General features: G+C 42.7%; 2 protein-coding genes across 31 annotated transcripts in view; both read right to left on the bottom strand.

The window, feature by feature from the left end:
• LOC133480251 (protein unc-80 homolog) overlaps positions 1–18,785 on the bottom strand; it is a 72,852-nt gene extending 54,067 nt beyond the window's left edge. For 17 of the 18 annotated variants that reach the window (XM_061778030.1, XM_061778031.1, XM_061778036.1 and 14 more), the window contains exons 1-8: positions 18,566–18,785; positions 18,282–18,330; positions 17,819–17,975; positions 16,485–16,828; positions 16,163–16,286; positions 16,020–16,084; positions 9,472–9,617; positions 2,031–2,304 (exon numbers count right to left, since the gene is read on the bottom strand). In XM_061778030.1, the coding sequence (XP_061634014.1) occupies positions 2,031–2,304; positions 9,472–9,617; positions 16,020–16,084; positions 16,163–16,286; positions 16,485–16,828; positions 17,819–17,975; positions 18,282–18,330; positions 18,566–18,657 (1,251 nt within the window). In that variant the 5' untranslated portion in view covers positions 18,658–18,785. The remainder of the gene's footprint in view (positions 1–2,030; positions 2,305–9,471; positions 9,618–16,019; positions 16,085–16,162; positions 16,287–16,484; positions 16,829–17,818; positions 17,976–18,281; positions 18,331–18,565) is intronic. The other variant, XM_061778093.1, reaches the window with a different exon arrangement.
• A 1,772-nt stretch (positions 18,786–20,557) lies between these two features.
• Positions 20,558–25,176, bottom strand: part of LOC133480178 (microtubule-associated protein tau-like) — a 43,259-nt gene continuing 38,640 nt past the window's right edge. For 11 of the 13 annotated variants that reach the window (XM_061777972.1, XM_061777998.1, XM_061777990.1 and 8 more), the window contains 5 exons: positions 24,320–24,412; positions 23,894–23,986; positions 23,417–23,498; positions 23,219–23,331; positions 20,558–21,778 (listed from right to left, as the gene is read on the bottom strand). In XM_061777972.1, the coding sequence (XP_061633956.1) occupies positions 21,569–21,778; positions 23,219–23,331; positions 23,417–23,498; positions 23,894–23,986; positions 24,320–24,412 (591 nt within the window). In that variant the 3' untranslated portion in view covers positions 20,558–21,568. The remainder of the gene's footprint in view (positions 21,779–23,218; positions 23,332–23,416; positions 23,499–23,893; positions 23,987–24,319; positions 24,413–25,176) is intronic. The other 2 variants (XM_061777942.1, XM_061777963.1) reach the window with 1 other exon arrangement.

The raw sequence follows: 25,176 nt of genomic DNA, 5'->3' as shown, positions 1-25,176 counted from the left end.
GAAAAGGTGATGTAAGACAGTGGTAAACAGGACCCTGTCCCAGCTTACTTGGAAAGTGTTGCAGCCATAAAATTCTAAGTTAATAATTATTTGCTAAAAACAATAAAGTTTATCAGTTTGAACATAAAATATCGTCTTTCTAGTGTATTAAATTAAATATAGGTCGAACATGATTTGCAAATCATTGTATTCTGTTTTTATTTGTGTTTAACACAATGTCCCAACTTCATTGGAATTGGGGCTGTATATAGGCACCCATTCAAATAAGACTTGATTACATATGTACAGTTCTGGAAGAAATAAAAGAAAAGCAAGAGACTAGAGCAAAAGTATTAGTTTCTCTGATTTTGCTATTTATATGCACAGTATGTCAGCGAGTAAAATAATAAATGTGGTTTCCATCCATTTTCTGTACCGCTTATCCTCACTAGGGTTTCGGGCGTGCTGGAGCCTATCCCAGCTATCGTCGAGCGAGAGGCGGGGTACAACCTGAACTGGTTGCCAGCCAATCGCAGGGCACATGTAAACAAACAACCATTCACACTCACATTCACACCTACGGGCAATTTAGAGTCTTCAATTAACCTACCATGCATGTTTTTGGGATATCGGAGGAAACCGGAGTACCCAGAGAAAACCCACGCAGGCACGGGGAGAACATGCAAACGCCACACAGGCCGGGATTCTAACCCCGGCCCTCAGAACTGTGAGGCAGATGTGCTAACCAGTCGCCAGTCGCCCTAAATATGGTTTTATTCTACAAATTATTGACAACAAAACTCCAAAATTCAAATATTGTCCTTTAGCGCATTTATGTGGAAAATATGGAAAATGAAAAGTAGTAAAAATACCAAGAAAGGTCCAATGTGTTTTTGGTGTCTGAATTTAGAATGTCTTTTATATATATATATATATATATATATATATATATATATATATTTATTTTTTTTTTAAAATTATTATTTATTTATTTATTTATTTTACCCTGTCCTGTTCAGCTGCATGGCCTTGCAGAATGGTGGATCTGTATGCCTTTTGTGCTGGAACAGTTTTGCTGTGCAGGGGAGTTTGAAATACTCTCTCTGCTAATTTTGTAATTTTTGTGAATGCGAGGGCGAATGGTTGTTTGTTTATATGTGCCCTGCAATTGGCTGGCAACCCTAGTGAGGATAAGCGGTACGAAAAATGGATGGATAGATGATTTTTTCTCATGCTTATTGAAAATGCTATGGTTTGCAGGTCCCCGACTGGCAACCATTACCCCTGTACCGTGATCATGTGTGATGCTGTGTAGTGCATTAAAATTGGCGAGATGGTCATAGGACAATAATGACCCGTAACTGTCACCCCCACCCAGGCCTTCAAAGGATGTACAAATGTATGTGGCGCATTGAAAATCCGCGGGGTAAAGGGATGGCGGGCCACAGAGCAGGCCGGAGTGCCGGAATACCTGGCCGAGTGTCCTCCCCAGCCCGACACTGCCCTACCCCCACAGATGGGCAGGACCAGATCTGAAACCAGCACAGATGTGCCAGTACCCGGCCCGGCGCCCGCCCCATCATGCCTAGTCATAGTCCCACAGGGGACCCTGAATGAGATGTGAATGTGTCCAATGTGCGAAGTATTTACAGTGTGAGTAATACAAATGTGCAGTGTGTGTGAAGTAAGAGGCTAGAGTCATGCGGATCCGGCGCGGCCAAACTGGCTGGAAGACCACAGAGAAAAGGGGCTACAGAAGGCACAGAAGGCAGGCCCGTCCAAGGTAGGAGGCGCTGACACCCTACCATAAGCCCCAAGTCAGCCGGACACCCCACTCATAATTTAACATTTGCGTACTTTAACTTTGTAAAGAACTTTGTGAGTCCCCTCAGTGAAAAGTGCTTTACAAATATAATGTACCTGCTTATTTGAACTTACATGAAATTATGCATGAAATTGTGCCTGTGTGTACGCCGCACAAATGATCACAGGAGCTAAAATGATTGTACGCTTTAGAGGTGTGTGAATCCGTCTGTTCTTGAGTTTGTTACCTGGGTTTTATGGGTATTGACCAGTGAAGGGGTGGCAGCCACCATAGAGCTGCTTCGCGGGCGTGGCAGAGGCGCGACCAGCGGCTCTGGGACACGTTCAGGCCTCTCCTCCAGAATCTGTCTCAAGCGTTGGAGGTAGTACATCAATGCCCAGTGCACCCCCTCTTCTGTCCAGTGGGGCTGCAGAAGGCAGCGCAGCACCGCAACATCAAAGTAGGTGGCGTAGCGAGCACGCTGAGACAGGGACACTGGCACACCGGCGGGGGCTGACGTCCTGGAAGGAAGGCAATCAGGAATATATAGTTTGTTGGGCCACTTTGAGCCTTGATGTGTCCTGTTTGTCTGCAGTTTGTCAATTCGCAACAACAGTAACTGTTGCCTCCTTAGGCGGCGTGCTTTCCAGAGCTGTAATTATTATGTCTATATGTTTTTATATGCATGTAATAGCCAAAAACATTTTTACATTAAAATGTAAAACACCTTCTCCAATATTAAACGCACAAATCAGAGCAAGAGGCTTCCCTGGTTCCACATATTTAATGTTAGGAAACATAGCTTTTAAAAAAGACAAACATTCAGTTCAATGTCAAAAATCGTATCGACTTACAGTATACCTCATATTAATCATTTAATTTTATTGCTCTGTCATACGCGCCCCTCCAAAAGTAGGCAAGACAGGATGAAGTCAAATTCTTCTATTTGCAGATGATGCCATGTAGAAAAGTGCAGAGGATATACAAGAAGATGCAAACCAATGATTAGCAAGAAGAATAGGAAGACCACAGTTAAATTTAGAAAAAGCTCAAAAATTATTTTATGGATGGACGACACAAAGATGAACCTTTACAAAAGAGATGGAAAGGCTAAAGCTTCAAGAAAGAAAAGATCTGCAAAGTCGAGGCAGGAAGGTCATGGCTTGTGTTTGGCTTCTTCTGGGACAGGCTCACTAATCTTCATTGACGTAACACATGCAAGCAGAAAAACGAAGTCAGACATCTACACAAACATTTGTCCACCAATTCAAAGAAAAATGCAACCAAACTGATTGTGAGCATGTAGCAAGATAAGCCAAAAAAAATAAAAATAAAAAAACACTGCCAAAACAACAAAGAGTTCAAAGGGGTAAATCTCCAGACTGTGGAGCATGCAGTCTATCTGTTAAAGAGGAGACTGAAGGGAGAACCCTGTCCCCAATGCAAACAACTGAAAAAGGATGTGGTGAAAGTGTGGAAACCCATCTCAATAAAAGAATGCAAAAGTTGCATGCAAAATGCAGAAGGATGGTGATGCCAATGGGTCTTCGCAAGGACTTGCAACTAAATAGTCTTTCAATTCAGTCTGGTGAGTCTATGTCTTCCAATAATTTTGTTCACCTAAAAATGTGGTGTTTTGTTCCAAATAATACTGTCATCTCAGTTATATATGAAACGCAGGCGTAAATACCAAGGAACAAAAGCGTCTCATTTTCCCATAAATGATAATGGGACCACAACAGAAAAAAAAAAATAATAAATTGGCCAAACTGTTCCAATTTGGAGGAGCGCGTCTATGAAAACAGAAAAAAAACCAAGATGAACTGTACGTTTCAACAGAGACAGGTCATATCAACGTACATCATGAGGAGCTTTGACAAAATACCATGCTACTCTATGGTAGTTGCTCATTTTAGCCCTTTATCGAAGCCTACTACACTGCTTCTTTTCATAATAATACATCATAGTAGGGCGGTAAATAAGTGCCAGCTCCCCTCCAGCATCATCAGTTCAGCCTATGTGAGTCCACTATTAATAAACCGAGATGAAGGTCAGCAGTTGGTGAGCTGCAAGGCGTATTGAGTGCCACTCACTGTTGTGAAACATATTGATACCATGAGAGCGAGGAGGAGACAGGGAGGACAGCATTTAATCTTGGTGGCTCCAATGAATGCAGCGAACAGAAATAGTCGATGTTTACAAGAATCACTTGGGGAACGGACAGCAGAAGGGGGTTGTGTCATGTTTCACTGTCTAGCCTGCTGCCGTGTGCTGGGTTGCCACGGATACAGGTTGACAACACCCACCCCGCGGGCCCACTTGAGAAACTAGCAGCGCCTGATTCGTTGAAATAGGAGCAGTACGGCGGCCTGCGGTTGCCATAGAAACTGCCTCAGCATCAGGAGGCACTCAGTGAGCAAGAGATGTGTGGCACTGCGGGATGAGCAAGCTGCATTAACCACAGGAGCTAAAATGATTGTATGCTACAGAGGTGTGTGGATTGAAGCGTTGATTTATTGTGTAAACATTTGAAGTCAAGTAGTTTTTCCTTTGTTGACTTCTGTGACAGTGTACCCTCTCCTATTTGCAGCTTTCTACTCATGAATTCACCTATTTCTTTTTTTTGTGTGTGGAACCTACCCTCAGCTATTCACTGCCCTAAGATGCCACAAGATGATGCCAAAGCCCTTGCTAATCGGAAAGTAGTAATTGGTGTCAAGAAAGTTTTTGATACATCTATTCTGAGATCATTTTAAGTAGGGCTAGAGCTAGGTTTTGTTAGGGGACGTTACGGAGTATACTGTATGTTTTTGCCGTGTGACTAATATAACCAACAAAAGATTAACAAAGCGGCAGGCCCGGACCATGTGTCCCCATCCTGCCTCAAAGTCTGCGCGGACCAGCTCGCTCCAATCTTCACTCAGATCTTCAATAGATCTCTGGAACTGTGCGAAGTTCCATCCTGTTTCAAACGCGCCACCATCATTCCAGTCCCCAAGAAACCTGCAATCTCGGGTCTGAATGACTACAGGCCTGTCGCTTTGACATCTGTGGTCATGAAGTCCTTTGAACGTCTCGTGCTGGACCACCTCAAGACTGTCACAGGTCCCCTGCTGGACCCCCTGCAGTTTGCCTACCAAGCGAACAGGTCTGCGGATGATGCAGTCAACATGGGACTGCACTTCATCCTAGAACACCTCGACAGTGCAGGGACCTATGCGAGGATCCTGTTCGTGGACTTCAGCTCAGCGTTCAACACTATCATCCCTGAACTCCTTTCATCCAAGCTTCTCCAGCTCAGCGTCTCACCTGCCATCTGCCAGTGGATTTACAGCTTTCTGACGGGCAGGACACAGCAGGTGAGGCTGGGGGAGACCATCTCATCCACACGCAGCATCAGCACTGGGGCGCCCCAAGGTTGTGTCCTCTCTCCGCTGCTCTTCTCTCTCTACACGAACGACTGCACCTCAGCGAACCCGACTGTCAAACTCCTGAAGTTTGCAGATGACACCACTGTCATCGGCCTCATCAAGGACGGTGACGAGTCTGCATATCGACAGGAAGTGGAGCGGCTGGAGCTGTGGTGCGGCCGACACAACCTGGAGCTGAACACGCTCAAGACTGTAGAGATGATCGTGGACTTCAGGAGGCATCCTACGCCACAGCTGCCCCTCACGTTGTCCAGCCGCCTTGTGTCAACCGTCGAGACCTTCAAGTTCCTGGGAATTGCAATCTCTCAGGACCTGAAGTGGGCGACTAACATCAACTCCGTCCTCAAAAAGGCCCAGCAGAGGATGTACTTCCTGCGGCTTCTGAGAAAGCACGGCCTGCCACCGGAGCTGCTGAGACAGTTCTACACAGCGGTCATCGAATCAGTCCTGTGTTCTTCCATCACAGTCTGGTTCGGTGCTGCTACAAAAAAGGACAAACTCAGACTGCAACGGACAATCAAAACTGCTGAAAGGATTGTCGGTACCCCCCTACCCACCATTGAGGACTTGCACGCTGCCAGAACTAAGACAAGGGCGTGCAAAATCCTCTCGGACCCTCCGCACCCAGGTCACCAGCTCTTCCAGCTCCTTCCCTCAGGTAGGCGGTACCGATCAATGCAAACTAGAACTAGTAGACATTCCAACAGCTTCTTCCCTCTTGCGATCAACTTCTTAAACACCTGACCTACAATTCCATTACAACATGCTGGCAATTTTTTGACTTCGTTGTCACATTTCTGTGGGGCCAATTATGTATTACTCGTGGACTCGCTGTAGTTGTCTCGCCATGCTGCACTATTTGCATATACTGGCCACTCATGCCAGAGTAGCATCTGCTCCATTGCACACTGTTTGAGGAGTATCTGTAACATTTGCACAACCAACATTGTCCCAGATTATCGCACTACTCGTCACTTTAAACCGCATAAACTCCTTGAAGTCTCAGCGGCCCTTGCACAATGGTCATTGCACCGGTCTATTGCAATATTAGTCATTCCAACTGCTCTAAGTGCTAGAGGACTCTGCATCTTTTTGCACAATTGTTTTTTGTCAATGTCTTTATGTCTCCAAAGTGTTCTGTAAATTGACTGTCTGTTGTACTAGAGCGGCTCCAACTACCGGAGACAAATTCCTTGTGTGTTTTGGACATACTTGGCAAATAAAGATGATTCTGATTCTGATTCTGATAAAGCTCAGTCATCTGTAAGCCATTTATCTTTTAACAGAAATGTTGTAACATGAGTATGTAACAAAGTGTTTTGGGACCATCCTATGTGGTGTATCTAAAGTTAGAGTAACCATTATAAGCATGTATATACAGTCAGTTACTTACAGGTTTTCGTTATTCACGACAGGGCTGAGTGCCTATATCGTTCATGGTCATTACCCATTTCCACGCCCATCCAGTCACGTCCCAAACCTGCCCCCAAGTCACCTCCTTCCGTTCAAAATTCTTCACCTCGTCACATACCACCCATGTTTCCTAGGTCGCCTTCCCTATTTCCTGCACACTCTGCCCCTGTTTCCTGTGCTCCCCAACCTCTATGGTGGCAGACTGAAAAAGCCAATGCAGACGTTCCTCCAGCCCAGCATGGTGGGGGTGGTGGTGGTGGTCGGTTGGGGGCGCGGGGTTGAGACACTGTCATTGTCTGTGCTTTTGTTGACTTGGTTCTGATTAGATTTACTTTGTTTCATGCTTTTGTCAAGTTTTCCTGTGTCACATGTTCATGTCTTGTCTGCTCATTTGGTTATTGTCTCCACCTGTTCTCATCAGCCCTCTGAAAAAGGTTTATGTCAACCTGTCAGCCCCCTCCAGCCACTCGCCTCTTGTCCAGATGTTCCTCATCGTCTTGTCAGTTTGCCTATATTTAGTTTCATGGTTTCTTTCAGTCCTGGTTGGGTCATTATCGATGTTATATGTCCTTTGTCTTTGTCAGTCAGTTCCCTAGTCATGTCAAGTTTCCTTTAGTGGAGAGTTCTTTTCAGTGTTTGTTTATTAGTTTGAATATATTTATATATATATATATATATAAAAAACTCTGTTAATTATTTACATTTGCTTCCATGATCCAGTTTTTAAAATTAAATCCATTTTTGAGTTTCCTCCACTTCTGCCTTGCGTCCCTGCAAATGGGTCCTCTACCTTTCTGGCCAAGCACCACCACAAAAACCCATTACCTGGCAATATCCCACAAATAGTGTGTGTGTGGGGGGGTTACTTTCTTTAGAATGACAACCAATTGCAGCTGTAAGCAAATATCACAATACCAACATGCAAGGAACAAATCTGGTGCACAAGAGTCACAAAACATAGTCACTACATAAAACAAGCCATTTAGCTATTCCTTTGCACATTATTTTAAATAGGCACAATGTCAGAAGTCAGTTACTATTAGCTGCCAGGGGAAGCTGGCTATCTGTGCCAAATACACACAGACTGACCCCAAAGTCTAGCAAGGAAGCCAGCGTATTGCCAGACTTGCTGCGGGCAGCCCGAACCCAGCCAGGCAGGCAACACTGCCAGCACGTTACTTCAGCACAATTACCCCAATTATGTGGGTACATACTCCTTCAAGCTGAGGCCATGTGACATGAAGAGACAGTGTGGCTTGGAGCGACAACGTTATGCAGCTTTCCGCTGTGTGCTTTGCAGACGTATCTGTAGGGCTAAATGCTCAGCCATCAGTGAAATGATGGCACCAGCACGGGGTCAGCGTGGGTCACTGCTGCTCCGGGAGGAATTGTTCATCATGAAAGCATCCGCATACGACAATAATAAGGAACATGCATTAGGTTTTTACTGGATTGATTAACAATTAGACTTTACACCGATTTTATCGGCCGATAATTAGCATTTTATGCTGATCGGCTAATCGGCTTCAATGTCATAATTTGCCGATCCGATCAATGACGTCATTGTTTGGCTCCGCAAAATACATTTACATTCACAGTACATTTGAATCCAAAAGCTAGTTTATTTTTAGCCTTGTCACGTCTTTTGGCGTAGTTCTGTATATATCCGACGGCCAATAAAGTTACCTAAAAAAAATAATAATAAAAACATGTCGGCGGTGTTGAACAGACAACATGTCTGAGATAGACAACACGTAATCAGACTACAAGACAAATTTGCTCTTTCACGATTGCACCATGTCAGACTACTGCAATAGAATGTTGTATTCCGATACCACCGCAGCCCTTTTTTCCGATCACTGGGATTCATCTTGTCAACTCAAATGCGACCGGATACACTTGTTACCATGGCGACGACAACAATATGGGGAAAAAACGTCTGTTGGTGGTCACCGGTACTCAGGACAGGAGAGGACGTTCGTTTAAGGCTTGCTTGAGGTATGTTCCCATACTTTTAATAGGATACGGCTCGCAAGCAGGCAACAAAACGTTATGTAGCCTAGGAAGCTAGTGGTAGCACGAAAGGTTGTACGTAAACATGCCGCCGTTCTTTCGAATCATGCTCTAAAGTTTCGGTGTGGGTAAAGTAATTTAATTAAAAATAATTTAATTACAGTAAGTTAGCACCCATTATTTATGTCATGTTGTTATGTTGGTTTGAACTGTGCAGAGCAGTGATTTCCAACCTTTATGGAGCCAAGGAACATATTTTACAATTGAAAAATCTCATGGCACACCAACAAACAAAAATGTCACAAAAAGTGGATACATTAATTACTGCATTTACTTCCTGCCATCTAATAGAAGAACATACATTTGTTCTGTCTGTCACTATGCCTCACTGGCATAAATAGAGGAACAAAGATACATTATTTATTGTAAATATATTTTTTGAGCAATTAAGTACACAAGTATATACAGTAAATGAACAGGTCATTTAAATTGACATTCCTCCATCATGTGATCGGATCGGTGATCGGTTATCGTTTTTTTAAACTCGCTGATCGGTCCCAAAAATCCTGATCGTGTAAAGTCCATTAACAATGTGATTGTGGAAGCATGAAACAAGCATAGATTGGTGGTGGGTAATATGAGGGAGACAGACGCTGCACAATTGTCGGGCAATTGTGAGAGAATTATCGACGACTGAAACTTAACTTACATACTGTATATCTAACTACTGCATATACTGCATACTGTATATCTTGAATTAAAGTGTCTACTGTTTGAGGATTGATTGACGTACATGAAATCATCATGTTTTTTTATTCAAATAGCACTGACTTTTTCTTGGATGGTCCTTTGATTGGTGGAGGTTGTTGGGAAGGTCCGCCTTTCTCCACAGAGTTACCGCGGCGACAGCTGTGCTCTCCTGCGGCTGGGGAGGAGGAAGAATCGGATTGACCAGCCTCACAAACCACCTGAAAGCCCTGTGGAAGGCACAGAAAGGCTGAGAGACAAGCATCTGTGGATTATTAAAGGCGCTAAAGGTTCCTGCTTCCACCTCAGCTAACAACATTAATGCTCCCGGATGTTGGGAGCTAATGAATATTAGCATCCCCACAAGGCCTGGTCGACACGGCCCAAATGCCCCAATATAAAATCCTGATATTTTTGGGCTGAATGGCAATACACAATATACAACAGTCATGTGCAAATGTCATAGGCCACCATTAGATTTGTTGTTTTGGCAATTCCATAATGATCATAGTTAACTAGAATGCCACTCTGTAGAGCATAGAACTCAACCAAGGCTGAACTATTAATAGAAGCAAAAATAGTTTATAGGGCTTTGTATTTGAGTTTTTTTTGTCAATCTGTTAATTATTTATCGGAGTACTTGGTGACTCATGGAGGATGGAGAGCAGACAAGACCACCATTATTTTCAGAATCAGAATCATCTTTATTTACCAAGTAAGTCCAAAAAACACAAGGAATTTGTCTCCGGTAGTTGGAGCCGCTCTAGTATGACAACAGACAGTCAATTGACAGAGAACACTGTTGAAACATAAAGACATTGACAAAAACAGTCACTGAGCAATAAACGGTTGCTAGTTAACTGGTAATGCCGGTACAAATGTATTTTTTTTGACAATTGTGGAAAAAGATGCAGAGTCCTCTAGCACTTAGAGCAGTTTCAATGGCTAATATAGCAATAGTCCGGTGCAATGACATTTTGTACAAAGGGCGCCGAGACTTCAAGGAATGTATGCAGTTTAAAGTGACGAGTAGTGCGATAATCTGGGACTATGTTGGTTGTGCAAATGTTGCAGATAATCCTCAATCAGTGTGCAAATGGGGCAGATGCTACTCTGGCATGAGTGGCCAGTATTGGTCAACAACAGATGTGCAAATAGTGCAGCGTGGCGAGACTACTACAGTGAGTGCATGAGTAATGTATAATTGGCCCCACAGAAATGTGACAACAAATTCAAGACAAAAACAATTTGAATCAACTGTTTAAGAAATTAATGGAAAGAGGGAAGAAGCTGTTGGAATGTCAGCTAGTTCGCAGAAGCCGCAGGAAATACATCCTCTGCTGGGCTTTTTTGAGGACGTAGTTGATGTTGATCGCCCACTTCAGGTCCTGAGAGACTATAATTCCCAGGAACTTGAAGGTCTCGACAGTTGACACCAGGCAGCTGGACAGTGTGAAGGGCAGCTGTGGTGAAGGATACCTCCTGAAGTCCACGATCACCTCTACAGTCCTGAGCGTGTTCAGCTCCAGGTTGTGTTGGCTGCACAACAGTTCCAGCCGCTCCACTTCCTGTCGATATCCAGCCCAGTCACCGTCCTTGATGAGGCAGATGACAGTGGTGACATCTGCAAACTTCAGGAGTTTGACAGCCGGGTGCATTGAGGTGCAGTCGTTTGTGTAGAGCGAGAAGAGAGGACACAACCTTGGGGGGCCCCAGTGCTGATGCTGCGTGTGGATGAGGTGGTCTCCCCCAGCCTCACCTGCTGTGTCCTGCCCGTCAGGAAGCTGGCAGATGGCAGGTGAGACGCTGAGCTGGAGAAGCTTGTAGGAAAGGAGTTCAGGGATGATGGTGGTGAACGCTGAGCTGAAGTTCACAAACAGGATCCTCGTGTAGGTCCCTGCACTGCCGAGGTGTTCTAGGATGAAGTGCAGTCCCATGTTGACTGCATCATCCGCAGACCTGTTCGCTCGGTAGGCAAACTGCAGGGGGTCCAGCAGGGGACCTGTGACGCTCTTGAGGTGGTCCAGCACGAGACATTCAAAGGACTTCATGACCACAGACGTCAAGGCGACAGACCTGTAGTCATTTAGACCCGAGATTGTAGGTTTCTTGGGGACTGGAATGATGGTGGAGCGTTTGAAACAGGATGGTACTTCGCACAGTACCAGAGATCTATTGAAGATCTGTGTGAAGACTGAAGCGACCTGGTCCACGCAGACTTTGAGGCAGGATGGGGACACATGGTCTGGGCCTGCCGCTTTGTTAATATTTTGTTGTTTGAAGATGCGTCTCAAATCCTGTTCCTGGATGGTTAACGCAGAAGTCAGAGGTGTGATTGTGGTCGGTGGTGCGGCTGGGTGGGTGTGGGGTGTAAAAGTGTCCTTTTCAAATCAAGTCGTTCGCTAGTGTGCTATTGTTCTCAGCTTGCGGGGGGGGATTGTCGCTTCTAACTGGTCAGCAATTGGAATGCATGCCAGACTGATTTAGAGTCGTGAGCGCTAAACTGTTTTTCCAACTTTGCTGCATAGTTCCTCTTTGTAATGTTAATTTCTTTAGTCAGCTGGTTTCTAGCTCGATTATACAGGGCCCTGTTGCTTAGTTGCTTAAGTTTGGCAGTGAACCACGGCTTGTTGTTATTGAATGTGCGAAATGACTTTGTTGGTACACACACCTCTTCACAGAAACCGATATAGGATGTGACGGTGTCGTATATTCATCCAGGGTGCCAGCTGAATTTTCAAAGACACTCCAGTCTGTGCAGTCTAAACAGCTTGGAAGTTCTATCTTTGCTTCATTGGTCCACTTTTTCACTGTTTTCACTGTAGGCTTCACGCATTAAAGTTCTTGCCTGTATGTCGGTATTAAGTGAAGCAGTGATAAAGCAAAAGTGATTAAGCAGTGATCAGACGAGCCCAGTGCTGCATGAGGTTTGGCATGGTATGCGTTATTTAGCGTAGTATAGCAGTGGTCTAAAATGTTATTTTCCCTGGTAGGACAGTCGATGTGCTGCTTGTATTTAGGGAGTTCGTGGTTGAGTTTAGCTTTGTTAAAGTCCCCGAGAATAATGAGGGGTGAGTCCGGTTGTTTTTTTTCAATTTCGTTTACTTGTTCGGCGAGCATTAGCAGTGCGGCGTTCGTGTTAGCTTAAGGCAGAATGTAGACACCGGCGAGTACGAAAGATGCGAACTCACGCGGCGAGTAGAATAGCTGACAGTTCAAAAACAGCAACTCTAAATGCGGGCTGTGTGCTGAGCTCCGTGACGTCCGTACACCATTTTTCGTTGATATAGAACAGGGGTGGCCAACTAGTCAGAGACTAAGAGCCACTTTTTTTTCTGTGTTACTGCAAAGAGCCACATACACGGGTACACATGAACATCATCTTTTAATCATGTATGCACGCATACACAGACCTCTGCTCAGCCAGATCTAATGAAAATAACCACACCAACATGATAATATCAGTAATTTTCAACAGTTAACATTGTGTGCACTGTCTCACACATACAAACTCTCAGTTCAAGCAAGTCCACAAACAATAATAGAATAATTTTCAATAACATCTTTCTCTTACTATGCTGCTTAGTGAGACTTCTGGCATTCCTTATCTTGAACAATCCTCTTCAAATCTGGCTTGTATTCTGTTGTTGCCACTCTAAGCAATTCTTTCAAATGAGTGTCAGTCAGAACAGATCGATGCTTTGATTTCACATGTTTCAGGGTAGAAAACACAGACTCGCAGACGTACGTTGACCCAAACATGGACAGTATCTTAAGCGCAGCTCGTTTGATGTTGGGGTATTTTTCAATTGGCACACTTTTCCAGAACTCAACGGTCCCTTCCCTTAAAACAGTTTTCAGTTGATCCTCCTCACAAAGGTCGATCATCTCCAACTCAGCCGCAGCCTCATCTGTGACGAGCGGGGCTTTCAAACAGTCTGGCTTCCAAGCCAGCTGATATAATGCAAGCGTTACGGTCTCTGAGTGTTTTGTAATTTTTTTGAAAAACTGCACCTGCTTTTCTGCCTTGCTTTTCAAAGCGACCAACTTGTTCTTGCGAAGTTCAGTCCCTTTTGGAAATTCCTGTTCGATGTTAGGGTGGAGTGAGCTGAAGTGACGCTGAAGATTTGAAGCTTTGAAATGCGCTAATGCTGCCTGACATATAAGGCAGATCGGATTGCCATTACGTTTAACAAAAAAAATATAAACTCTCCCACTCTGGCAAAAACGTCCTGTGTTCTTCTTCATATTTTCGTTTGGCTGTGCTTTTTTTCCCCTGCCATTTCAAGAGGTAACTTGACGGAAATTGTTTACAACACAAATGATGTCACACCAAAGATTCTCTCGTCGCTCGTTTGACGTCACTCAAACAGGCTTACATGGTCAGTGTGCCATCTAGCTGTAGGGGGAGTGAATGACAGCGCCAGCCAAGCATTTTTGACGCATGTCATGTGACAGCTCCTGAAGAGCCGCATGAAACTAGTTAAAGAGCCGCATGAGGCTCGCGAGCCGCGGGTTGGCCAGGCCAGATATAGAAGCATATCCCGCCGCCTTTTGTTTTCCCCGATGATTCCATGTCGCGGTCTGCCCGGTGAAGATGAAAGCCGGGAAGCATGACGCCGCCATCGGGTACAGCCTCACAAAGCCAAGTCTCCGTAAATCACATGACGGCGGAACATCCGAAGTCTTTACTGGTCTTCATCAGAAGATGAAGCTCGTCCATTTTGTTGGGTAGGGAGCGTAGATTCGCGAGGTGGATCGACGGAAACGCCAATCTGTATCCTCTCTTGCGGAGCTTCACCTGGATGCCGGCTCGCTTCCCTCTGTGGCGTCGCCTCCGCCTCCATGCGCCAAAGACTGCGGTCGCTGCTCCGGTGAGTAACTCAGGGGAAAAAACTGAGCGGATTTTCAAAGGTTTGTGAAATAAAGTCAGGAATAGCCTCCTTGATGGTTAGCAAGTCTCCCCTTGTGTAAGTGAGCCGTGTGATGTCTCCAAAGACGAACGGAAAACACAAAAACGATACGAGAGAGCACGTAACCGAGGCATCCACACGGATAGGCGCCATCTTTCTGGGAGTTGGACAGTTCCAATGATACCATGTTGACTCACATGGTAAAAAAAGCAAAAAAAGAATGTACCTTTGCTAGATTGTTACCAAAATGGATGTGAATAGAATTTGATGTTACTTTTGTATTCAATTGTGTATATCTGCTGTGTCCCATTAGCTAATGTTTTACAAGTCATACTTTCTACAAAAAAAGGAAAGGACAAATACAAAAAATATGATACAATTTCAAAAATATGCAGCTGCACATCCAATCTAAATTGAAAGTTGAATCAAATAAAAATACTCATAATCTCTGGGTCAAGGTTTTAGTCATTCCAAATGTAACGAGTGATGGAGGACAATTGCAATTTTTTCTTTTCTGGGGGGGAAGAAACAAATAAATAAAATCAACAGAGCAAAAAATAATGAACCATAACAAAAATGAAGACAAAATGGCCATTATGTTAAAAAAATGTAATTGCCTACTTATGTTGAGTTTTTTAAGCCTTACATTATCAGTTGGTTGGTAATGTGAAACGGAAAATGTGAAAACGGAAGAGGGAGATACATTCACAGTGCTTTCCTAAAAGAATCACATTCAGTATTTTAAATATAAAACAAAATCATCATATTGTCTCCTCCTATTTTCAGTTGGTTGGTCATGTGAAACGGAAAACGTGAAAACGGAAGAGGCAGACACATTCACAGTGCTTTCCTTGAGAACCACATTCAGTATTTTAAATATAAAACAAAATTATCATATTGTCTCATCCTATATCACACAGAAAAATATATCCCTAAAAAACGTTACATGCCACCCAACCCTAATCCCCATCCCTGAAATGGAAGAAAACCTTTGCCTTCTGAAGCCTCTTCCCTGAACACATTGGGTTCTATTTTCATAGACCGTGCATCTGCGGCAGGGTGCAAATGCTGGCGTATCCTGATTTGTGTGCAAATCAAAGCTCGCTCTGTGTTTTTTCAGTTTGGCAGACTTGTCTGTGACAAGCTGGACGTTCGGGCAAAGCGAGAGTAAGTCCATGGAGATGCCCTCAGCAGAGTGACAATTTGGTGGCAAAAAGTCGATCTAAACATACACCTGCCCAGACCAAGTCTAATTTTTGGTGCACAGTACAGACCGCTGGTCTCACTAAATCACAAGCTCTGCAGACATGTGTGGTAGATGTCAGACGTATTCCATTCATAAATATGTGTAAACCAGGCTTCAAACCCTCTGAATCATTGTAGAAATCAATTATTATTAATAATATATTTTTTTAAATCAGCCCACTGGCTGGTACAGCTATAGCAGGGGGTGAGGGGTGAGTGGATGGGGGTGGGCACACGAATGATGGGTGGGTGGGGGTGGGGAGGTTGGTCTATAAGTGCCCTCTTCACGGCATGATCTCCTCCCAACGAAATTAATATTTTAGATGTGCTGGGGTGAACTGGCCCACAAAATTACCAACACCGGTCTAATCTGCTGATGGTGCACAGTTGCGCCGGTCACGGAAATAGGGCCCAACCAGTCTAACATTGGACCGACGTACACATTCCAACAAGCTCTGTCTTCAAAACACTCACCATAGGACCAGGGTTTCCAGACACACGTGGGCTGCACTGGTTGATGACTGGGGAGTTCCTTTTTGCTGGTGAGGCAAATAAAGCAGATTAACAAACCCAAATCCTTCTTTAATCTCGAGAACTGAGAGGTGGTTACTAGACACCTGTCACGATGTTTCGGAACGGTTTGATGAGGGCAGTGAAGGCGGGGATATCAGGCTGGCGGTGCTCCCACATTGGCTGCCAAATAATTAGACCACTGACGAGACGGAACGTCAGGTCTGACTCCTGCACCAAAGGTTGCACATTTAGAAAGTGTACTATATTAAATAATACTCAATTAACCTTGTGGATGAATAAAGTCAATCAGTCAGATGGTCTGTCTGTTATTGTTACCAGATACAACAATGTTCTGATTAACTTCATAAGTGGCAGTGCAGATGAGCCCAATAGATGAGCATGTATTGTGTGAAATGGATTCAAGACCTTGATCCGGTGAATGAGCGGAGCGAAGAGGAAGACAAACAGCTCCACGGTGGCCATGCTCTTGTGGAACAACTTGGTCCGAGTGTGCTCATCCTCCTCAAGCTGGGAACTGCCGTGCTGTGGGCCCGACCCCCCTAAGGCAGAGCTGGAGCAGGAGCCGGGAGCACCTGGAGATGAGCCCTGATTTCCGACGGGCTGCATGAAGGCGCCGCCGCCACTGCTGCCGGCAGACCAACCTTGGCCCATGCTGGGCTCGTGGTTGCACTCCTGGGCGGCATCCAACAGCATCCAGTGCAGCGTATGGAGCAACTTAGTCTCGGCTACACCCAGTTTGTCCTGATGACCTGGCAGAGGTCAAAAGACAACAGTTGATGAATGAATTGAATTTTACAAGAAGGGCAGGCATAGCACAATGTTGGGACAAAATCTATTGTTTGAATTCAAGGATCAAATGTTCTCTTGTTACTAAATGTTACTAGATAATTACATACAAAAAAAAAAAATCTAATACAGTTCCCTTTAGTGGCTTATGCTGCTAATAGTACGTCTATTTTCCCAATGACAATTAATGAATCCCTAGGTGCATATTTTTTGCGCTTTCTGGAATTCCCTACGTTGCTACAAGATGGCACCAAACACCTGGCTAATACAGTTCTAGTAATTATTGTCTAGGAGGTATTGTGAAAGTGAAACATTTCTAAGGAGGTAGTGAGGTACTAAAATACTTGCATTTTGGGGAACAACTGCAAGTGCATGTATACGTTCACATCCAGTACATTTTTTATACTCAAATGTAAGACATTAATTTTTAAAGGTAATGTTGTAAAATGAGTTTGAAATGTTATTAGTGCTTTGGGGTCATTGTTTATGGTATATTTATGGTTTAAACCAGGGGTCTCAAACTCACTTTTGTCGCGGACCACATCGTAGTTATGGTTTTCCTCAGAGGGCCGTTATGACTGTGAACCCATATCAATTGGAAGCCAATAAAAAAAATTTCGACTATTCAATTTATTTTAAAAGGGGCATTGGTAACAAAAAATGCTTACACTATCTCAATGTTATTAAAAGTGAAGCCAATTTGCAATTTTGGTATTTTAGCAAGGAACATTGAGTTGACGCACATGATTTGCTTTCTCTAACTGCATAAAATTATTGTTTTTTTTGCTATTTGCGGCAGTGCTTGAGGGTTTATTGTAGACCAGTTAGATGCTGAAAATTCTTACATTTTATCCAAACAGATTTATCTACTTTGTTGTTGTTGCTGCATTTAATTCTAATGCATGCAGTAACATGGCAATAACTTGGTTAAGGCAGTATTGTCGTAGCCTCACCCAGTTTGTTCCGATTGGACAGCAAGATGGAGGTGCAGTGGAGAACGTGCGGCAGGGCAGCCTGGACCAGTTCCCAGCGGGAGATGCTCTGGATGGCCTCGGACAGGGCCGGGGACAAGCCGTGGAGCTTATTCTCCACCAGGACCCGCTCAAAGGACTAGAGGGGATGCAGAGGGCACACATAAGACAGGAACCAAAGCCTCTTTCTTAGACTTTGTCTGCCATGGTCTCAAGTGAGGCAAGGCCCATAGGAGAGACAGTGGCAGCTCTGTGTTGATCCCAGGGGGTATTGCCAGGCATCATAATGGACATGAGTTCTGGCTGCCGGGTAATAGGAGAAAGCAAGCGGGCAAAACTAATTTGCCAAATGCAAAATTAAGAGTGCACTTGATTTGCAGGTGAATTAAGGCAAAAACAGATTATCCGCTTACATTGGTCATATGGCAATATTAAAATGACTTACCACGCAAGATGCTTCATATTGTTTTCCCAATTTAGGGCGCAAAAATGCACTGAAAATAGACAAACACGAAAAATGATGACATAGGAAAAATGTATGGCCAAAACATCTGTTGTATATCGAGGCAGTTCATTTTCATTCGCTAACGTCACCAGCTGTGACATCACCAGCAACGTTCTCCATTAAAAACATTTTATAATCCTTATCTGAACCCTCTACTAATTTCAGTCCTACCAAACTGTTCTAATGTGAACGACGACAAACACCTGTTATCAGTAGGGGCTAACCTGGTCTGCCGCCACAGGAAGGTCTGGATGGGGAACGGGATTCCTTTCCCGCACTCGGGCTCGTTGTCATCCAAGCTTTTCCTCTTCACCATGTTGGGCAGCGTTGTCCTCCCGCCCGCGTGCGACGGCTGCTGGCTCAGGTGAGCGGCGAGCTTGTCTCACAACATGATTGGATTCGTGCTGCGTAAAATGGCTGCAAGTGTCCGTCACCGTGCGGAGGGAGGGGGGAGGGGGAGGGGGAGGGGGAGGGGGAGGGGGGGGGGAGGGGGAGGGGGAGGGGGGGCGAAAAGATTTCAGAACCGCCCATCACTGTCACAGCGACAGCGAGAAGGTCACCGAAAGGCGTTGAGTGTGTGTGATATGGTATGTTGTAGGGAAGTGTATCTGTGCCATTTGAATGTCTGAGTTTTAATTTGAGTTACTACGTTGGAATTTGAATTGTTTTTTTTTTCGTTTTTTTTGTGATTTGTGGCTGAAGTAAGATTAATTGAGAAAGATCGGATTGCTTCCCTTTCATAGTTACCCGGATGTTGACCTCCTATGGTATTATTATGCCATCTGAATTTACATTTCCGAGTTTGAATTTAAAAAAAATAGAATTTGAATTCCTACGTTTGAATTTCCAAGTTTGAATTAGAATGTCGAACACTGATTTTTTTGATTTTTTTCATGATTGGCTCGATTGGACCTTGTAAGAATAAGCTGTATAGAGGATAGATGGATGGATGATGGATGGATGGATAGATTGAGAAAGTTTTGATTCAATGTTGACCCCTTTTTGTAATTTTGTGCCATCTGAGTTTGAATATGAATTTCCAAGTTAAAATTTTCATTTGTGAATTTGAATTTCTGTGTTGCAAGTGAATTGATTTTTTTGATTAGCTGCATGTGGGATGATTTGAGAAAGATTGGATTGCTTTTCTCTGGTTATTCAGACGTTGACCTCTTATGGTATATCGGTGCCATCTGCTTTTGAATTTTAATTTAGATGTTGAATTTTTGAAATTGGAAATTAAAACTTGGGTGGCACGGTGCACGACTGGTTAGCTCATCTGCCTCACAGTTCTGAGGACCTGGCCAAACCCTGCCTCGTGTGTGTGGAGTTTGCATTTTCTGCCCGTGCCTGTGTGGGTTTTCTCCGGGCACTCCGGTTTCCTCCCACATCCCAAAAACATGCATGGTAGGTTAATTGAAGACTCTAAATTGCCCGTAGGTATGAATGTGAGTGTTAATGGTTGTTTGTGTATATTGTATATGCCCTGGGATTGGCTGGCGACCAGTTCAGGGTGTACCCTGCCTCTCGCCCAAAGTCAGCTGGGACAGGCTCCAGCACGCCCGTGACCCTAGTGACGATAAGCGGTAAGGAAAATTAAAGAATGAAATTCAAATCCAAACTTGTATGGCACAGATATATTTCCATGTTGACCTGTTGCAAGGTTGACATTCAGGATAGACAATGTTTGGACTTCAAGAACAACAGTGTGGACATGAAGTCTGCCCATGCTAAAGTTAGTACACTACTGTATAAAAAAATACATTAAGGACAAAACAAAGTAAATACACCACCCTGCCATAACATCATGACTATATGCGCACAATCCAGTGATTTAACATAAGACCTGTATCAAATATTCTGCTTGTACAAAAAGTAATAATGCTCTTTTTTTTTGGTAACATTTTAACAATATGTTTATTGTGGTTGTACATAAATGCATCACAAAGAGAATTGTGCCAAATTTTTAGGTTGCCTCGTGAGAGCCAAAATTACGAACATCTCAAAGTATGATTCAGTACAAACTACAACCACAGCACGTTAACATTGTCAAAATAATATATGTATACACCAACAGTTGACCTATCATATTTATATAGGTAAATATTAATGTTATTAATATTAATAATTCATTGTATTAGATCTTATATTGTTCAAGTGTCGAGCACATACAAAATGCATTCTGAACAAACGTAGCCACATTTGATTTGAACACAAGGTAAGCGTGAACTACTTTCAGTGTTCTTTATTTCCCTTGCAATTGGTTTTCCACGTGAGCATTTACCCATGACAACATTGCAAACAACATGATATTTTAAATACACGTACACAGGTGGAGATAAACACTGGAGGAGAGGTGCCAGACATCAGGGTGGGACATTCACGACAGTGAGCGGAGAACACACTAGAACAGTTCTGAATTAAGCCTTACAGCCGCAAGTCAAGAGTACCATGCATCCTTCATTTCTCTAAAACAGACTGGTTCACTCACATTCACACTCTTTAAATGGAATGTTTGTTTACACAAGAGCACGTTTCATTTTTCCTTTCTCTCTGTAGCAGAGGAAAGGCCACAGGGATACGAGGGGCCTTTAAACTCACATTCCTCCCAAAAGACCTTTTGAATACTCAAGAACTATGGTCATTTAGAAACACAGAAACAATGATTCATTTACAGGAAATAAAATAACTCTATTGGAGGACTGCAGCCATAGCCAACGTACAAAACGACAGTGAAATATAAAAACACACACATTTTCCACCAGGTCATTATCACATATCATAAAACCACTACAAACCATCATTTTTCTTTAAATGCCACATTTCTTTTAACAGACATGCTCATCAGACCCCCAACATTAGAAGCTAGTAGTTATTTTTATCACAGTTTCAAACAGTTTTCCAAGTTGCTGCAAATTGAGTTTACTTCAAGAGTGGTCCCCATGCAAGAGCAATGCCGCAATGCTTAAAAAAAACCCAAAAAAAAACACTGTACAATCTTATAGCAGACACGCCGTCTTCTGCACAAGTACACAAAAGTCCAATGAAGGATGAAGACAGTAACTTGAATACGGAGTGGATTAATAATTGGAGAATTCTCTTTTTTTTTTACATCCCTCTGGAAAGCAGAACTGCAGGGGTGGAGGGTCTGGAATGGGCTGCGAGAGAACACTTGATGCTTTTGACTGAATTAAACTGTTAGGGAGGAGGGATGACCCAAAGCGAGCGGCTCATAAGCCCTGCTTGGCCAGTGCGGCCGTGACATCTTGGGCCAGTGTAGAAAGCTGTGGCGACTCCAAAAGATTCATGCTGCCGGCGGAGGACATGTGAGGTGAGGTGCTTCCCATCTCCAGCCCGGGGGATTGGGTGACGACAATTTCTGCGCCGTGGTCTACCCGAGCTTTGGCGGACTCACGGAAGCTCAGCTTGTGGCTTTCGATCTGACAACGAGATGGCAAGGGTTCAAATAAAAAGCATAAAAAGAAACACACACAAAAAGACAGAACAACAGCAATATAAAACAGTATGAGTATTACAATCTTTCATACAGTAGAAGTTGAGTTTTTTCTATATTACGTGGTCAAGTTTCTCTCGGTCTTTCCCCTTTCAAACTTTATTCTGTTTGACTGCATTTTCCAATAAATATCCATCACAATCTAAACTAAACAATGCAATGTCTGAAGAAATTGTGTGTAAATGTTGAAAAGCTCAAGTGAAATAATGTAGAATATGAGACTTGGAATGGTTTAAAACAGTCAAGAAATGCGGAAGAAGCAGGGACTAATGCAAAATTTGTCTTAATTTGAGAATTTTTGTAATGAGAATAAGTTCCCAAGATGTCTTGAATGATTTTAATATTTTGAAGTTGAAATTGGTAGTGAAATGTGGAAGGAGGAGAGAATAATGTAAAATATCTTTTAATCTGGGAATTTTATTTTGAAAATTTGGGATTATTTGGAATGGGATTAATTCCTAAAATGTTTTGAATGTTTTGAGTACTTTTTAATTTGAATGGTTTGAATTAAGGAATGTGGTAGAGTAGGGAATAATGTAAAACATCTCTTAATTTTGGAATTTTATTTTGAAAATTTGGGGAATGGGAATGTCACAAATAGATCCTGAATTAGCTAAATATGTAAAATATCTCTTAAATTAGGAAATTTTACTGTGGGCATTTGAGAAATTTAGTGCTAAAAGTGTGGATTTTTTTTTATTCATGAATTCTTGGAATTTGCAAAGTATCTTGAAGTTGAATTGGTTCGAATCAGTCAAGAAATGTTGATGGAAGGAATTATGTAAAACATTGCTACATTTTAGTAGGAAGATTTTGGAATTTTGTGAATTTGGTAATTCTTGGAATGTGGAAAATATTTTAAGGTTGGAAAGGTTTTCATCGGTCAAGAAATGTTGAAGGAGGGTGTAATAACTCAGAATACGTATTGTTGTGGAAATTTTACTGTGGTAGAATTGAGAACTTTACTGTGAAACGTGGAATTTTGTGAATGTGTGAATTCTTGGAATGTTGTAAACAATTCCCAAGGTGGTGGAATGAGAAACATTTTGAATTGTGAATGGGAACAATGCGGAATTTTTTTGTTGACTGTTTCTTTGCGAAGGAATGGGTTTTTTTTGGGTGGAGAATGTGGAATTCTGGGAAAACTGGGAATTTTTGGAATCTTTGGAATTTTGAAAGATTTGAATAGGTGGAGAAATGTGGAAGTAGTTAAGTAATGAAAATGTGGGGAGAATGGTAATAGTGGAGGAAATAATTTTGGTACAGAATAACGAGCCCTACAGCAATCACACAAATAATCACAGTCAAAGTTGATCAAAATCCCCTATTGCGCAGAAAAACTACATAACTAAAAGCAACATTTTACCATCACATTCCCGCCTCCTGGCATGTGGCTGGTGTTGTCCAGTGAGCGGACCTTGGATTGAGCTTTGTCTTTAAAGTCCAGCTTCACATTCTCGATCCGAATGTTGCCTCCGCCTAGGAATGACAAAGTGAGGAGGGCAGTTACAAAGTCATTCTTATTCTTGTTACAGTACATCTTTATTTGATAATGTGCCTCTACCTGGCCTGTGGTTGATGTTAGACATGGAGCCACATTTAGAAGTGATATGGCTTAAATCGATTTTGTTGGTCTGGATTTGGACCTGTGGGAAGCAGTGGAGTGCTCATGTCATTCTGTGTTTACAGTGAGGAAAAGAGCCGGATTATGTTATTGGGATGATCTCTGAATAAGCACGGGGTGGCACGACATGCATGAGGATGAATTCAGATTAATTTGTACTCAATTGAGACAAGAGGCGGCGATGCCAGCACACAGAAGCACACATATCAAGTGAACACTGAAGCTGTGTCCTTAAACCTCCATCAGACACATGCATTATGCATTGTATGGTACTATAACTGATTGACTTTTGTGGCAAGTTAGGTAATGTAATTTAAAAAAATACAACATCGGGATTCCAATGTATTGTGTAAAACTACAATTTCAAGACAGCTTTTTCAACATGGACATTTATTTTTATTGCAACTTTTAACTTACGTTTCCTCCGCCTGGGGCATGCTGGATTTTGTTCAGGGAGCCGCATTTAGCCTGGACGTGGCTATAGTCCAATTTAACACTTGGAATCATGACCTGGGAATGACAAGGGACTTTTTTTTTGTTTTTATACACATAAATGGCCACCATGAAAGGGGCCCCCCCAAGTGGTATGGGTTGGGCTTCCAAAAATGCTCCTCTCCACCCGGAAACTAATCCAGTGAAAGCGTCCCACTTTTAAAACCTCAACGGCATTTTTATCATCACAGTGGCTATGTTTCAGCTCATTTTAACCACACTTGTTTCTAGAAAGTATTTTAAAATACGACCTGCCCAAAGTGCAACCCATTGAGAGATTACAGGGGAACGGCAGGACCCAAACTAAAAGGAGAAAAGGAAAAGACCAGGAAGAGATAGAACCGTACATACATTGCCTCCTTTGGACGTGTGTTTCAGATTATCCTTGGAGCCGCACTTTGACTCAACATGACTGAAGTCCAGCTTCTCGTTTAAAATTTGCACCTAGATCAAAAAGAAATAATAAAAAAAACAACTATGCGTGCCTTAATGTCAAATGTGAAGTGAGTTAATGTGTTTTTACATGTCTTTAACGTATTGAGAGTTATTATGTTTTTTTCCCCCCTTCATAACTTATCCATAACATATGCTACTTGAATGTATTATTAGTCAGAGGAAGGTGACAGAAAGTAGCAATCGATCCCTTTACGGTTGTGTCAAACTCATTTTTGTTATGGGCCAAACTTTAGGTTACCTTCAGAAGGTCGTTATGTCAACTACAAAAACATAACTGTATAGTCACCTCATCATCCATCCTATTATATACAGTATACACAATTGCCCTTGCGATTGTATTGATGTATTATTAACAATTTGAAATCAGAACACATGGACAATTGTGGCATGCATATACATATACAACTATATAGTTTAATTAATGTTCAGAAGGGATTTAGTAAAAAAAAAAAAAAAAAAGTAATTAAAAAAAAAAATTAAAAACTGGTAAAAGTGGAGAAAATGTGCAAATTCGTAAAAGCTTTTCTAATTAAAGAACAACCCATTTAGCAAGAAATATGAAGTAGACACAATATTGCTTTTGTGGGCTCGGCCACATACAATAATGCAGTCGGCGGGTTCTGACCCCCGTGCCATGAGTTTGACACCTGTGCCATGTGAATTAAAAAAATTATAATATTTTTTTTTTACGTACATTGTTTTATTTTTTTACATACTCTGTAAAATCAGTTTTAAACTGTCTTAGTCGTACA

Source organism: Phyllopteryx taeniolatus, chromosome 1 (assembly GCF_024500385.1).
Source record: "Phyllopteryx taeniolatus isolate TA_2022b chromosome 1, UOR_Ptae_1.2, whole genome shotgun sequence".
Lineage (NCBI taxonomy): Eukaryota > Metazoa > Chordata > Actinopteri > Syngnathiformes > Syngnathidae > Phyllopteryx > Phyllopteryx taeniolatus.
This window is presented reverse-complemented; position numbering and strand designations above follow the sequence as displayed.